The sequence below is a fragment of the Periplaneta americana genome, chromosome 2 (assembly GCF_040183065.1).
Source record: "Periplaneta americana isolate PAMFEO1 chromosome 2, P.americana_PAMFEO1_priV1, whole genome shotgun sequence".
Lineage (NCBI taxonomy): Eukaryota > Metazoa > Arthropoda > Insecta > Blattodea > Blattidae > Periplaneta > Periplaneta americana.
The window spans coordinates 128,867,531-128,884,152 of NC_091118.1; the positions used below are offsets into that span (position 1 = coordinate 128,867,531).

The window sequence follows — 16,622 nt, forward strand, 5'->3', positions numbered from 1 at the left end:
TAAATGTCAAATCCGAGAACATTGCTGTGACATGACGAGTGTTAGAGACTGGATGTGTGATTCCAGCCTGTAGAAATCGAAGGCCACTGTTACTAGCCTATCTTTATGTGTTATAAAGTTTATTTTATTTTCTTATTTGTTCTGCAATTTCCCAAGTTCAAGTGCAATTTGTTTTTATTTCTTGTAGTGTAATTCAGCTGAAAGTCTGGATATGTTAATAAATTTTGTTTTTTATTATTCACAATCTCTTAATGAAATAGATCTAGTGATATTGAGACTTAGCCTGTTTATGTTTGTTCATTATGAAATGCAAGGTTATCTTTAAGTATTCCGTTCTGTTTAATTTATTCATAAAAATAACAGCGCATATATGAATTTTCGTCTTTAGAAAGCACACTGACCTACATATCAGCTGTTATCGATCGCCTCCTCACTGAAAAGCCTTCTTTTGATGCAAGCAGAAGTAAATCCTTTGCTTATTGTACTTCGCAGCTGTATACTGTACACAAAGCATTGCGCTGTTGCAACATATTCACTTCCAATCTCTCAATAGAAACTCGATTTTTTCGAAAATCATTGTAGATAAAGAAACGGTTATTCGATCTTATCTACTAATTTTATTGATATTTATTACTAGTTCAAATTAATGCAGTTTTACTCATTTCACCCTGTATGTATGGCCTGGGTGTTTATGTTGTCCTTAAGTGTAAGTTAAATTTAGATAGATGTGTTAGGAGGAAACTGGCGCATCCTACCAAAAGTTTGCTGTGAATATCTCCTTAAGGCAGGGCTGGGGACCGGAAGCAAACCCAAACTCTAAACAGGGACACTTAATATTCATCCGTCACGGCATCAATGCTGTGCGGTGTTCGGCGGGGAAGAAAAGGGTTGAAGAGAAGTCATATGGGTTCCCGTGAGAGAGTAGAATTCGCTCTTTGTGCCCACACCTACCTTAAGGGATCATCACAGGTCGCTTGCAATCCAGTGGATTTACATCCATCCATGTATGTATCTATTTATAGAATGTGTACAATGTCTTGACCATACACTATGTTGATGCACTTTAGTGAGCCAGACTGTAGCGAAAGCACCACTAAGCTAGCAGTATCAAAAATCAGGAGAAATTAAAACAAAGATATTATTACTCAATAGTACTTCCGTTACATACACTTCTTAGACATAAATGCTGTTATTTTATTATGTTCAATAATTTTTTCTTCATTCTCTCCTTCCATAAAACACTCTAGTTCTTAAAAGGGTCAACAACGTTGTTGACCCTATACTATGTTGAATTTCTGTGAACCGGACCATCATGATAACATTACCAAGGTAGCCAGTGGTGACTTCTAATAGCCCCACTCCTTTCTCACTACTATAATATGTACTCACCTGGCATCACTATCAATGTCCAGTTCTAGAAATAGAGTCGCATCTGTGGCTGTTGTACTAGCACAGTGCTGTTTCATTCAAGTGGCTTGAGTTCGATTCTGGATAGATTGTAATGGAATTTGTGGTGAACAAAGAAGACATTGCAGAGATTTTTTTTGGCGTGCTCGTATTTCCCTCTGTAATTCCACTAAAACTCTCCACCTTTCCCTCATTTCATCTATCAACAATAGTTAAAAAAAAAAAAAAAAAAAAAAAAAAAACACTGGGATGAGGTGAAGTCTTGGTGGTAGTATGGTTTCTGATGCAGATATAGGAAGGGCTTGGGCTTCAGCCCCAGGACTTACCAGATATGTGTCTGAGAATGGAATCTGGCTCTGTCAGGGCTGAGGGAGGATGGTGTAGGGGAGACTGTTGTACCTTTAAACATTTTTCACATTTTATTTTTTTAATTTTGTGAAATGAAATTTTTTAAATTAAAAAGTGGTTGAAATAATTATTGAAGATTCCTTTACAACTTTCCTGTTTTACGGATCTATTAAGGCTGGGAAAAATAAAATGAAGGGCTATGTAATGTGCTCAAAGGTACAACAGGTTCATGTACCTTGGAACATACCCTCTTGTAAGTTGGAACACAGGGAATATAGCTGTAAAAACTGACAGTCATATTTAAAATGTATTTGACATCATGAACCAGAGCAGGCTTCTCTGATTGAGATTTTATTTCCTGGAGGAGCAAGAACTGCTTAAACAGCTTTCTTCAAGGCATCCTGATCAATTGGGGGCCTCTTAATTCCATGACATGATCTTAAAATAAATGAAAAACAAAAACCGATAGTATCGTGTACCTTGGAACATGTTCCATGGTACAAGAAGGTGCAAATTTAACCTCTTCCCTTACTATATATTTTACCAGTTTTGTGAAAAAAAGTGTCATATTTTTTTATTTTCTTAAAGAGATAATTTAATATTGCAGAATCACTGTACCTCACTAATTTTCTTACATGCTTAAAAAATCACTATGAAATAGACAATGGGACTCAAACGAGTTAACTCGGGTTAATAAATTTTGACACATGTTAGCAACCAGAGTTAACTCGGGTTAATCAGGGAAGTGGTTAAACAAATATGGCTCCCAAAACAAGAGATTCAAATAAATCATGGAAATTAAAATATATTATTACTCACCAGATGACAGAGAACACACTGTATTTGATAGATAGTAACAAATACAATTTGGTTTTGTGTTAGAAAACATATATTAATGAATGAAATGTTTACTTTTAGTACTAAAAAAATTCGTTTGTCCACAGTACTCACACTTTACAATAAATCAAACTGAAACTACGACCAGAGCTATGTAGTGGCTTTCTCTACATTCTATTTCAGTTTGAGTCCTCAAGATAGAAGCAAAAATTAAAAAACAAAAAATCTTCAAAAGTACATCAGTCTCCCCTACCTGTCACCATCGGATTCACAAATGTCACTCAGTCCCCTTGTTAAACTCGGATAATTATCGCATAGGTATATAGAGTTCACAATGGACTAAAGCAAGCCAATGTGCAAAAAGTATATGCTAAGTACTTTGATGACACAGAAAATCTATCTAGATTTTTTAAAATAATACAAATTATTGGTATCCCTTTACTGGAAAAGAGGTATTGGTATTTTGCAAACCATCTGCCTGTCCGCCTGTATACATAATTTTTTCCTACAGAACAGATTTTGTTCATATTCAAAACCTGCGAGTCAATTCATCTAAAAGACGTGAGATTGTTTTAAGGTCTTGTATTTAATTTGCACAAAACAGTGATTTGCTATCTAAAAAATATTAACATGAAATATAATATGTTTACCCTAAAAAAGACGTGAGAGTGTTTTAAGGTCTTGTATGAAATTTGCACAAAACAGTGATTTGCTGAACACCTGCTATAATGATTTTCTAAAGTTATTATTTATATAATGTATAATCTATGTTTTCTGTGTGTTTTGATTAAGTTAATTATTGTGCATGGTGTTTCACGAACGTACATCAGCACTTACAGAACTCTCATTCGAAATCATTTTGAATAAAAATAGTTTATATGACTGAAGATCCGATTCTTAATAATCAATATGCTGAAATCTGAACTGTATTAATTGTGTCAAGCCTGGAAAGGAGAAGTACGCAGAAGTCCCAAAAAAAATACTTACAAAGTGTTTTATTTCATTAAAATTGAGTACCATACACGTTTATTCACAATACATAAATTTGGAAACTTTTCTTGAAGAAGCGAAATATTTTTATGGCTGAAAATAAAGATTTTTTTGCCGTTATTTTATTTTACAGTACATTATGGTAGTAAGTTTGCATGTAGTAGAATTTGTTCTCTTTAAGAAAAATAATGTTTACAGCAGATTTTCACTAAATTTCACTTACCAGTTGAATGCACTTGAACACATGCATGTGAATTGCATGTGTAGGTTAGGCTATCATGAAAGAAGCACAGGCCATTTAGCTGATGCCTTCACTGTTCGTCACACATGTCTATCAATAAGTATGATTAGGCGCAGGTGAGCTACTATCTTATTGACTGCAAAACTACTTGGATTCAGACCAATGTTAATGTGAAATTTATCACCCAAAATTTCCTCGAGAATAAGCTCTGTAAGTACCGCTTTGACTTCGTGATTCACTGAATATGCATTAGAATTATATATTTGTGTTCTGATCGTAAAGGAGTATTGCCTTGAAGTGTGACAATAAATGCATGAGATCCAAGCTAACATTACTGCACCAGGACTAACACAAGCTAACCCATGATATGCGTGTACTACTCAGGAAGGTCTGGGGTCAGAACAGTCAATGAAACTGCAGCTCCAACTGTGCTGGGTGGCGGGGACAGACTCCAGGTGACAGCAGTGGTCCATCACAGCGAAGTCCAGCAGCCGTCCTCTCGTAAGATTCCCAACTTGTTATCCTATATTTCTTCATTTCTACCTAGCATGATGTCCTAAGCTTGCTGCATATCTTGTTGTCTTTATGGCATGCTATAGCGAAATGGTTATCAGCTGGAACAAGAAAGTAATATACAATATATTTTGACAAACTGTACTTAAAAATATAAAATTTGAATTGTTCACAGTATGTGCTTCATTTTTTATTATTTTTATCATGTCATCGATATATCAGAATTCCTATTAGTTTCATCTTCAGGGAGAAACAGATGGTTCAAGTGCCTAAATGTTAAAATATTACAACGAAATTGGGCAAATTCACTTCTTCTTGTAATGCAAGTGACAATTTCCAGTATATGCAATATTTAAATTGTCTTTCAGTTTGTTAGGAACCATAAGCAAGTTTTGAAATGTTATAAACAGTTAACCTCAACCCCAAGACATAAGAGTTGATAATATTATTACAATATCTTTTAAAATATTTAATTTGTTGTTTATTTCATGTTACAACTTTATTTTTGAACTGCTTTTTATTGTATAAATTCATTTTTTTTTCATAAGTTACAGTCTGATTATAATTTTAAATTTGCAGTATTAAAGCTCACAATATAATAATAATAATAATAATAATAATAATAATAATAATAATAATAATAATAATAATAATAATAATAATAATAAACTTTACATTAAAGTATTATTAGAAGAAATAGAGTTGGTGTATATTATTATTTTTTTATTATCATTATCATCATCATATTATGCTTTCAGTTATAGTGATTTCTTATTCCACATGTGCACAAGCCAAGCATATGTGGCTGGCCTGGGTTGGACCATTATCAATCCATAACCTTCCACATATTTCTAGTCATATACGTATAACTTCGATTTACGGTAATAATAGCATGCACACAATTGTATAATTTCATAATGAATCACTATAGTTCTTTAATTACGTCCATATGACAGTGTAAGTGGAGTGAGTTTCTGTAATTGAGTTACGAATCATAGCTGATCCACATTTAATAATTTTCTCAGATAAGGCATGGTTTTATTTACATGACCATGTTACTTTACAGAACTAAAGATAATGGAACATTAGTACCGGTATTAATATGCGAAGTTCCATATCCTAATGAAAAAATTGACATGTGATGCTGTAATTGCAATCAGAATAATAGGGCTCATATTTCTTGAAGAAATACTCATCACAGCCGCCCCACAACGATTAAATAAAATAAAAAAATTTCAAAACCAAGTACTACGTTTAAATACAGGTGCAGTGAAATCCACACCAATGGATTCAATGAGACAACTTACTCAACAAAAACCACTGGTACACGAGTTTGAAGAACAAGCAGAAATTAATCAGATTGCCTAATACAGACTACTGGAGAAAATACAAAATCTTGTCTAAGTTACTGAATTAAAAACACAAGAAGGATTTATGCAGAAAGTTAAAAGATTAAAAATGCATCTCATTCCCCAAACTAACATTGAAATGTTACAAATCCGACAAAATCACTTGGAATACATAAATATTCAAACTTAAAACAACTTATTGGAACCAATTGTTAAAAATGATACAAATCCAAATGTAGTAAAACAATTAACATTAGAAACAATTAATAGCAAATATTCTTGTGAAACCTGGCTACACATTTTCAGTGATGGATTTTTACAAAACGACTATGATGGTGCAGGAGCTGGAGGAACTTGTATTTTTCTCATTCTATAAAGCAGTCAAGAAGGGCTCCACAAGCTTTGATGAAATTGAAGCTGTATTCGCTATTCTAACTAATCTACTTCAAATAATAAATACGTTTTCCAAATCTGTAATCCTTATTGATTCAAAAGCAGCTATACAAGCTATAGCTAATAATAGTTCATAGAAAAGTGATAAAACTTCTCAGTGCTGTACCTGATCAAGCAGCTCCAAACACTAGGCAAGGAAATAGTTCTGGAATGGGTTTCAGCACACTGTGGTATTGCAAGTAATGAATTGGCGGATCAACTGGCTAAGAAAGACTGCACCCTAATAGAAAACCAAATTACTCAAAAATTATTTAATACTGTTAAATTCAACAAAAAATTCCAATACAAACAAAAATTTTTGAACAGAATAAAGAAATCAGCTAAAGATAAATCATGGGCATCCCTTTTCCAAAATTTAAAAATCATCCCTGAAGAACCAAGAAATTCAGCAGTGACAGCCTTCCACCTTCTGACCGAGCATGATTGTTTGACAGCTCATTTATATAGAATCAGCCAATTGTGTGTTATGAGGAAAGGACGTAATCATGGATAAGCACCACCTGGAAAATTGCGAAGCTTTGTTCATCTCAACATCACAGAAAAATACTGGACTGCAAGACAGCTGATGGCTTCATTGCCATGATATCAGAGCATTGGCTACCAACCAACCATATTTCTTGAAGACAACAGTAAATTCAAAAAGGTACTGCGCATACTTGCACTGTTTTTTTTTAATTATCAGGTAATGGAAAAACAAATGCATATTTTCAACACTATCCTGCCACAGTACACACTTCTTAGGAGTCTTTGGAATTAGTAAGGGACAGTTTTGACGACAGGATCATTTATAGAGAGAGCAGTGGCCTGTACTTTCCCCAGGCTTATTGTGTGTGCAACCTGTTATTGATAGGGAACCCGAAAAATAGAGTTTACAGGAATAACTCTCACACTATGGACGAATTTAATGACAATATCAGACAGAAATTAGACGAATTACAGAAGGAGAACTTTTGTGTGTAAATGGAAAGTTTATCAAAAGATGTCAGGAATGTATGAATGCTGCCAAACACTACTTCGCACAACTCCTAAAACATAGAGTATTACTGATTGTGAATTAAAAATATAGTTATGTATGTGCATGCTGATATTAATCTATGTTATATGGCTACAAATGCGTGGGAATTTATGGATCAATTGCTGCAACCTAAATCAGACATACATACATGCATTGCTTGTGCATGCATGGGCGAGAGCCGAATGGAAAACACTACTTTACTATTCTGTGTTTTCTCTTCATGAGGCTATGAGGAATATGAAAGAAATTAGAGAAAAACATGATCAGTTTATATTTAAAGATTACTTACACAATCAATTTCCTGAAGAAACTCGGGAAAACTTTGGTCCTAATTTTTGGTATTGGGAATCGAACTGTAGGCTTTCCAAATACTGAACTATCATGCAACTACAGAGCCTTCCAATAGACATTCATCCACGAGGATCCAGCCATGCATGATGGCTGGAAGCATGCTGTTTACAGGCAGAGGTGGATATTCATTGCCCTTAAGTCAAGCACATAGATTGCTCATGCAAATTGTAATTACAGTAACCATCTACCTTTGACATAGAAGATGCTGGAAATGATGTCGTGCTTCTGCTATGAATATCTGACTCTGCCAGCAAAGAGTGTACTTCCAGCCGCCATTCACAGCTGCACACTTATGGATGAGCATCTGTTTGATGGTTCTGTATAATGACGAGGATGATCCCAAGACAAACATGATGATGAGGACAATGACTGATGATGGCAGTGATATCTATATTTACAAGAATGTTGTTGAAAAGACTATAATGATGATGGTTGTAATAGTGATGACAGTGGCAATAGCAAAATAACAATGATGATTGTGAGAAAAATAAGAAGGAATACTATGATAGCTACATTTCCAGGAATTGCAGCATTTAAGATCGATGATAATAATAATGAAGATGAAATGGGTAGGAGCAAACACAAGAAAGTAAGAGGAGGACAAAGAGGAAGAAACTGACGACAATATGAAGATAATATGGTGATAGTAACGATACTGACATTGACGACAAAGTGACTGTGACAATGACAACAATAGCAATAATTACAAGAATAATAACATAATAGTGCACTAAACTTACGTCGTGATCGACGAATTCAAATCATTTGGATATATTATTTTTGTATTCGTGTATGGATAAATAAATTTAAATCATAATTTAGATGCACAAACTAAACCTTTCATTTTATTGAATTTCATATTGTTCCATGCTACGGTTAGAGATGTGAATGTGCTGTAATTAATGTCATTATGTTTATTCTTTCAATGTTTGCTTTATGAGAAATTTGTCTGCTCTCTGTTTAAGTTGTTTTACTGAGTCGGTTATCTTTAAATGTTTGTTACGTCTGTGCTAATAGAACTGAATTTGTTTCTTCCAGTTGCGTCTTTCAAATTTTCATCTTTTTTATTATTATTATTTAAAGAGTAATCTCCAGCACACTGGTTTCTTCATGTATTCTCTTTCAGTTTAATTGTAATTTTATCTTTGTTATAGTATGTTCAAATTTGTTGCACAGTTTGCCTGCTTACAGAAGGAGACAGCAATAATTGTATAATAGGCAGTTCAGAAAATTGTAGAAAAAGCCTGACTTCCGAACTTAGTAATCAAAATAAGTTATATTCCTTTAATTGGTCAGGCATGAAACCCATATTGTATATAAAAAATAATTTCATGAGTAACGTATCTGCACTGCTTAATACATAAATGTAGCTGCATATAAAATTAGGAAACATTTTATGAAAAAAAAGTAACATTAATTGAATCGGAAAAATAAAAGTTTCAGGAAGTTCTCTGATTAGTAACTGTTGTTAACACTCGTACTTCAAGAAAGAGGATGCTCATAATTTTTTCACATTTGATATGTGAAACTTGTTTTCATTTATATTTTCTCTAGTGATCTTTAGCATTCAGTGGATAATTTCAGAAATTAGGATATGTGGATGATTGGTAGTTCTTTATCAAATGATTCACTTAGCTAACACTGTTCAGAGTTTGTGAGAGCATGATATACATAGTCATACTGGAGTACTGGTATTGATGAACACAGACTAGCAGAAAAACCAAAGTGCCATTTCTTTTAGGGATTGAGTGAGGGGCTGCAAAGAATGTATGCTCTCTAATTCACTTGTGAAATTACATATTTCATAATTATGCCAATCACAAGTTTTTATATTTAAGGATCCGGGTTGAGATGTTTATATTCTTACTGGTTGTTACATCATACTTAGTTTGGCCAAGCTTGTTTAAGCATACAAATTTTAAAGAAAAGCCAGATGCGAATACTCATACACATGCACTTGTCAGAAAGATTTGAACTTGGTTGACTTATATAATTGATTGCCAGCTGGTGTCTTAATGGTCAGATATTTCACAATGAAGTCATCTGTCATCTTGCAAATCTAATCGCACTTAATAATGTTAGTAGCCTGAGGAAGAGCTTCTCAAATCAGTAGGTGATCTCATTTCATTGACAGATTCTTTTTCAACACATACCGTATTTCCTCGCGTAATTTTCGCACTTTTTTTCTTTTTCTTTGTTGACCTCGTCTGCTTGTGAGAAGTTTCTCTCAAAGCAGATGGTTGGATTTAATACCATGGCCTTATCCTTAACCCTTTTGATGGTTATGATGTCCGCGCGCCTATTGGAATCTGCAGCCAAAATGCAATAAACCTCTTCATGAACCTCCCAACGAAGGTGCTTTAGGACTTCTGCAATATTTATCCTCTCTCTATGATTTCTGTTCCATAGCAGCTCGCTTTTCCTACATAATCCCAATATGTGACCAGTAGTTTCTGTCTCATTGCAGTCAGTATGTCTACAATGGGTTGTATTGAAGGATCTGACAGCAACAGATCTTACATGAATATTCAGATGTTGAAAGAGGTTTTTTGCTGGACATCCATGAATTAGCTCACTCAGCATACATAATCACTCCTTTCCCTTTATGTGGCAGTTGACACCAAGCTTGGAAAGATCTCGTTAGAATTTCTCTAAGTTTCCTCCCATTGGTCTTTGGAGGAAGAGACAATTTAGTAAAATTAAGTTTTCCAAGGACCACATTTTTCTCTTCTTCAAGATTCTATGTATGATGTACAGTAAATGTGGATCATAAGGGGCTGATATTAAAATGCTGTATACTGGCTTCCCATTCTGCACACAGTATATTCAGTCCACGAACTTTTTTAGATGAATATAACAAAGAATTTGGAGTGTCGTCTGGTAACATCATGATTCCTTTGACAGCACTTCTAACTGTTTTGTCAAGATCTCTTAAGAAACCGGTGGATAATTGATTTAAAGGCGTACATTGTAAGGGATATATGAGACTAGCCCACACCCATTCATTAATAATTTTTAATTTCTGCTCAGATTTAAGTAATTTTGTTGGTACAAGGCCATTAAGTTCAGAGTTGGATTTTTAACAATTCTGTTTTTGTCAATTGAAATTTCATCAGTAAAATCAATGTCAAGGTATTTAATACGTTCTTTTTTATCTGTTAATGAATCAATTTTTAAACTTTGTAAAGTTGTAAAGTTGTAATTTTTCCCTTAGTACTATAGCTTTACTTTTTGAAGGATTAATTGTTAAACCCAACTCTGTAAGACTGCTCTCTGCCAAATGCATTATTGTGGCATAATTTCCTTGTTTACTGATTAAAGTTATGTCATCAGCGGAGCTAATGCAGATTTCTTGATAATTTATATTCATATTGTTCAGTAATTTATAGCCAAATTGAATAACAATGGTGATAATGGTGAGCCTTGTGCTACTCTACATTTAATAGGTATGGGTTTGGTGGTCTTCAAATTAGCCTGTACTTGTTGGATAAATTAAATATTTCGTTTTAAAATGTTTAAGAATACAATCTTTTTTCTGTGTACGAAACAGGTTCAGCTGCTTCATTGGATCCCTTCACAGATTCTCCGAACAATACTGGACAACCTGTGAAGCGATGGGATAGTGATATAGAGATAATTAGCAATCCCAGTCAAAGTAGCATTGAAGTATTGGATGAACACTCCAGGTAAGAAAGAGTAAAACCCTATCTTTAAAAACATCCATTAATAAAATAATTTCCGTCAGTGAAAATGAAGTCATGCTTCATTTTTAACGTAAATATTTTATCTCTTTAAAGGAATAGATATTTTATTCTTCGACAGTTACGATGAGATGTGGAAATTGTATCTGGAGGATAGATTTTATCGGAATATTTCGTTTCCCTGTGGAATTTTAAGTCCATATTTTCATATTAATGACTATTCATAACGTATATAATTATTAAAGTATAATGTTTTAGTAAAAATGATTATATCACATGTATCATTTCTGAATTGATTTTTTTAGTTGTTGGGTATAAACAAAATCCTCTCAACAGTTCATGCTGAAAGTCTATACACAGATGGACAGACAGATAATATGTCAAAAGCAACTTTTTTCGGAATCTGGAGTCCATAAAACTTGCATCTAATTAGATTTGAAATACTTTTTTTACAGTATCATAATACTCTCTTTATATTTTGTATAATGTAAAGCTATTGCTCTGCAGAAGGGCAATAAAGGTCCATGAGGATCTTGCTTATTTGACCAATGCATTAGAAAAGTGAAAACTTCTGCTTCCTGCTTTGGCTGTTACAGTGATTAAGATGATAATGATTACTCCATGGAATCATACAAGGAAACAGGAATGCTCAGCAGAAACCTATCCCAACGCCTTTACCACCACAAATTTGACTAAACATTGTTTTAATTTGAATGTGGTGTCTGTGGAAAGCTGATGCAATTCAATTAGTAGTTCAGAAGACGTTTAAATAAAGAATTTCCTATCTATTCTATGCGCTTGTGTATTATTTTTATAGGTGATTTAGAGATCCTTATTTTACTCTGAATAAAAGTGTTTACACACTCTCTCTTTTTTCCTCCCCCTCCCTCTCTCTCTCTCTCCTTCTTTGTTCTTCGCCCTCTCTCCCTCACTCCCTGTCCCTCCCTCTCCTCTCTTCTCTTTGTCTCTTTCCCAATCTCTCTCTATAGCTCTCTCCCCCTCTCCCTCCCCCTGTCTCTTATCTCTCTCTCTTTCCATAAACAAAAGTCGTATCTTTCGAATATGGTTTTTTAAGTAAGCCATTTTGAGCACAAAAGTTCATATAATCTGGGTCGAATTTTCAACAGTCACGGAACTATAGCTGTTTGATTTTAAGAAAGTAAGCTATGCTTCACTTACTTTAAAAGAATTTACAGTTCATGTTCACAGATACGTACATAGGTAGTTTTCTTGAACTCTGGATCAGTGGTTACATTAGATTTTCAAAATCACCACCCTCTGCTTCAATATAATTAGTTGTTTGCTTGTGAGTAGCACTCATTGTTTATGTGTGCTGCAGAAGTAGAAATATGATGGAGTAATAAGTCTTCCTGTGTCCACTTTTGTGTGGTAGACCTGGAAGCTAATGCCTGACCGAGGTCATGAGTTCATGACACTGAAAATCGTATGGTGAAATGTGATTCATAGTGATGCATTTATTTGTACCAAATACTGGATATGGCTCCTTAATCGTTCGGAATTGAACCCATGTTTATGTGAACTTTTTTCAATTAAAAATGGGTTAAAAAGTCGTATCCTTAAGTTATAAATTTTCTTCATGAATTATTTTGTATGTATGAGCACGTGCATGTGTGTATGTGTGTGTTTGTAATTAATAAAACCTGACCAAACAAACAAGATAAATATTTAAAGACGTGTAGTTATTGACTATAATATCTGTAGATTACAGGGTTCAGCTACCCCTTCAAGGAAGCGATCATCAGAAGAGAGACAAGTTGTATCAGTGACAGTACCACCTCAACATCCAGTTGTATCTGAAATTGGAAACCATATGATGACACTTACTGGTCTTACTGAAAGCAGTTCCTCAGGTAATAAGTTGTATTCTACTGCTGGATAATTCACATGCATCAGTCCTCTTGCACTCCAAGAGGCCAAATGACTTTATTGTCAAACACGTGGCATTAGAAAACAACAACAACATATTGAAAAAGTGATTTTGGACAAGTCAATATAAGAGGTGATGAAAGCTTTAATTCCATGAAAACCTCGAAACAGATTTTTTTTTTGCAACATCACTGTCTTCTCTTTTTACTTTTTATGTAGTTTAATGAGGAAGTAATATATTTTCTCCTATTACATATCATTTCAGCATCTTAAAAGGAACATGAATAGGTGGAATAAGTGTTTGTGATGTATTAATCAATAGTAAGTTCAAATGAAAACTAAAAACAACGCATCAAAACCTGCAGTTTTTCGTGGCTAAATATAAATGTAAGAACCAATATTTTTCTCTGCATAACGATGCATGTATATATTTATAAGTGTTGAATTTAGATATTTGTACCTTCAAAAATGACTTCCTTTTTTCTAACCCATTTAAGTCTCTCCAACATAATGTGTTCAGCTTGGCTCTCAGGGGGAGACACACGTATCAGACATGCTTGCATGGCCAATGTAAACTGCATCATTATCAGTCCATAACCTCTATGTATTTTACCCTAACTTTCATTAATATTAGCATGCACACGATCATATTTTTATTTAATGAGTACTAACCTGTGTTACAGGAGTTGTTCCTCTGCATTCACGCATTCCCAACATTTTTTTTATGAAATTCACATGCAAAATTTCTGTTTCTGTAATCTCTACAATTTTTCTTCTTATATTTTCCTAAGTTCATACATAATCGGTGTTCTACTGTTAACTCCTGTACAAAACTACTGTAAAATTTAATAATGCACGCTTGCACTTGCACTTTAAAAGAAAGTTATCAACATATCAAATTGCAGACTGGCAAACTAAATGCATATCTATTCTGTCCTAGAGTATAGTATTACATGGCATATATCTGGATCATCACTCCATGAATCTCAAATATATCTAATGTGCATGTTTTCGGCTTAGAACTGAGCTAACTGAGACCCAAGCTAAATGCTTTTGTAGTATTTATATGGCTGGGGACCGAAATTATTACAAAAATTGTAAGATATCTAAAATTATGAAATTCAGTACCCTGTTACAATATCTTACGTTATATCGAGAATGAAATGTAGTAGAATCCCTCTTAACTGGCACCAAAGGGACCAGGCTAGTTCCAGATACGAGATTTTGCTGGATAATTGAATAAAAATTATATACAAAAAAAAGTTCGTATTTCATGGTGCCAAATGTTGAAACTGCATTCATGTGAAGCTTAATTCCCTTGCTCATAACCGAATAAACATAAAAACTGTGTGGATTTTCCTTATTAAAACACATCACACAACACAAGTAATACACTAATTTTAGGTTCGAATATTCACTGAAAACGAAAGTTCGTGCGAATTTCCTAATGTGGCAAAACTGACAGCCCAGACTGTGGCAATGTGACAGATTTAAACTTTTTTTTTTTGTCTCAGCCAAAAGTGCCGTTGTTTTGGTATTACCAGTTATTTGAGTGCCAGTTACGAGGGATTTTACTGTACCACTATTTTTCATCTTTGTGTAGGTTCCCTCACAGACAGCATATGCACAACTTACGAAATTCACTCAGTCTCTGTGCCATCAAGACAAGAAATTACATCAACAAAACCAGAGGATGGAGGAATTGCAGCTACTTTGAAAGAGGAAGATAGTGTAGATTCAAAACAGAACGGTACTTTGAACAAGGTAACTGAGAAGTTAGCAAAGGATTCGTCAAATAATGATGCCCTTGAAGATGAAAGCCCTACACAACTTTTTAAAATGCATGAAGAAAACTTAAGTCCTCGTAAAAATTATGCAAGTATGCTGGAAGGTGAGCATATTATTATTTATTGTATTTTGTATTCTGTTAAATTTTAGTTGAGATGTAAGTGTATGATGCAAAAGTCTATAATCCTTTGTAGCACGTATGGGCGAATCCAGAAATGCATATAGAGTGTTAGTTGGGAGGCCGGAGGGAAAAAGACCTTAGGGGAGGCCGAGACGTAGATGGGAGGATAATATTAAAATGGATTTGAGGGAGGTGGAATATGATGATAGAGACTGGATTAATCTTGCACAGGATAGGGACCTATGGCGGGATTATGTGAGGGCGACAACCTGCGGGTTCCTTAAAAGCCATTTGTTAGTAAGTAAGTACTGTACAGTATGCGATTTTTGAGTCAAGGAAGATTTTGTTAATTGAAATTAATACAGAATGAATCAGATGTAAATTATTGGCATTGTTATTGAGCCGCAGTGTAGCAGGCAGTGCATTGAGTTTTCCCGGCATCTTGTTTGCTTTAAGCCCAGTAAAGGACACAGTGTGTGGGTTTGCCTAAGCTGATGACACAATTCTACTGGCACTTTACATTGTCATTCTCAGTTATTTGTCTGAACTGTATTGAGAAATACGTAATTTCAACCATGGTTAGATACACAATACAGCAATGCATTTTCTTCATTGAATTGTATCTAATGAAGAAGTCATACGAGCAGTGGTTAAACAAGGTTCAGCAGTATTTTCATGCTATACCACCATCAGAACAGTGCATTAGTAAATTAAATATTAAGTGTCGAGAAACAAATTCCATTCTTGATAAGAAGAAACATTGTCTAAAGCATGCTGTAACAAAACGAACACTTGACAGACATGCCTGTGACGAAAATGCTTTGCAGTACTATATATCTAACTATGATTAAAAATAAGTATTTCTCAATACAGTTCAGACAATTGACTCACTGAGATTGGCAGTTTAAAGTGCCAACAGAATTGTATCGCTAGCTTAGTGCAACACCTAATAAGACAAATCCACGCATCTTGTGTTTTGCTGGGCTTTAAAAAAAAAAAACACTGACACACAGCAACCTTACATCTCAGTAAGAATGCTGATACCTTAGTTTTGACTTTCTGTAGTACCGGTATATAATTTATATTATCAATCATCAAGTAATGCTTCTTTAATGAAATTAATAAAATATATATTTTATACTATTCTTTTCAACCAAATCATCTCTGACAAAAATCTTTATTTTTTAAGTGAGCAAAATGGTGTACAAACTAATGTTATTTCTGTTAAATGTTGATGAAAGTAAACCTTTATTATATACAGTAGAGTCCCAATTATCCAGCCTTCCGGATTGCTTTTTTTTTTTTTTAATTACAATCGTGTACATATATATATACCGTACTGAATAATAACAAATTTTTTTTAAGTTGCATACTGTACTGTATTATAAATAATAACTCGTTTATTATGTACACGTGAGGAACGTCTTTCTACATTACTGGGTTCGACCTTTGTCCCTTTAAGATTACATCATCATCAACAGCCATACAGGTTATAGTCCCAGAAGGACTGTTAAGGTCCACAAAAGTTTTCGGCCCATCTCTTCATTGGACGTCCAGTTGATCTGCCTCTAGGTTGGTAATGCAAGACTGCACAAGGGCCGACGTTGCTATGGAAATGTAT

At 34.2% G+C, this 16,622-nt stretch overlaps 1 protein-coding gene across 2 annotated transcripts in view; it reads left to right on the plus strand.

The window, feature by feature from the left end:
• LOC138694567 (serine/threonine-protein kinase 11-interacting protein) overlaps window positions 1-16,622 on the plus strand; it is a 79,543-nt gene that overhangs the window by 49,885 nt on the left and 13,036 nt on the right. The window contains exons 11-14 of one of the 2 annotated variants that reach the window (XM_069818427.1): window positions 4,208-4,324; window positions 11,055-11,190; window positions 12,928-13,076; window positions 14,696-14,983. In XM_069818427.1, the coding sequence (XP_069674528.1) occupies window positions 4,208-4,324; window positions 11,055-11,190; window positions 12,928-13,076; window positions 14,696-14,983 (690 nt within the window). The remainder of the gene's footprint in view (window positions 1-4,207; window positions 4,325-11,054; window positions 11,191-12,927; window positions 13,077-14,695; window positions 14,984-16,622) is intronic. The other variant, XM_069818428.1, reaches the window with a different exon arrangement.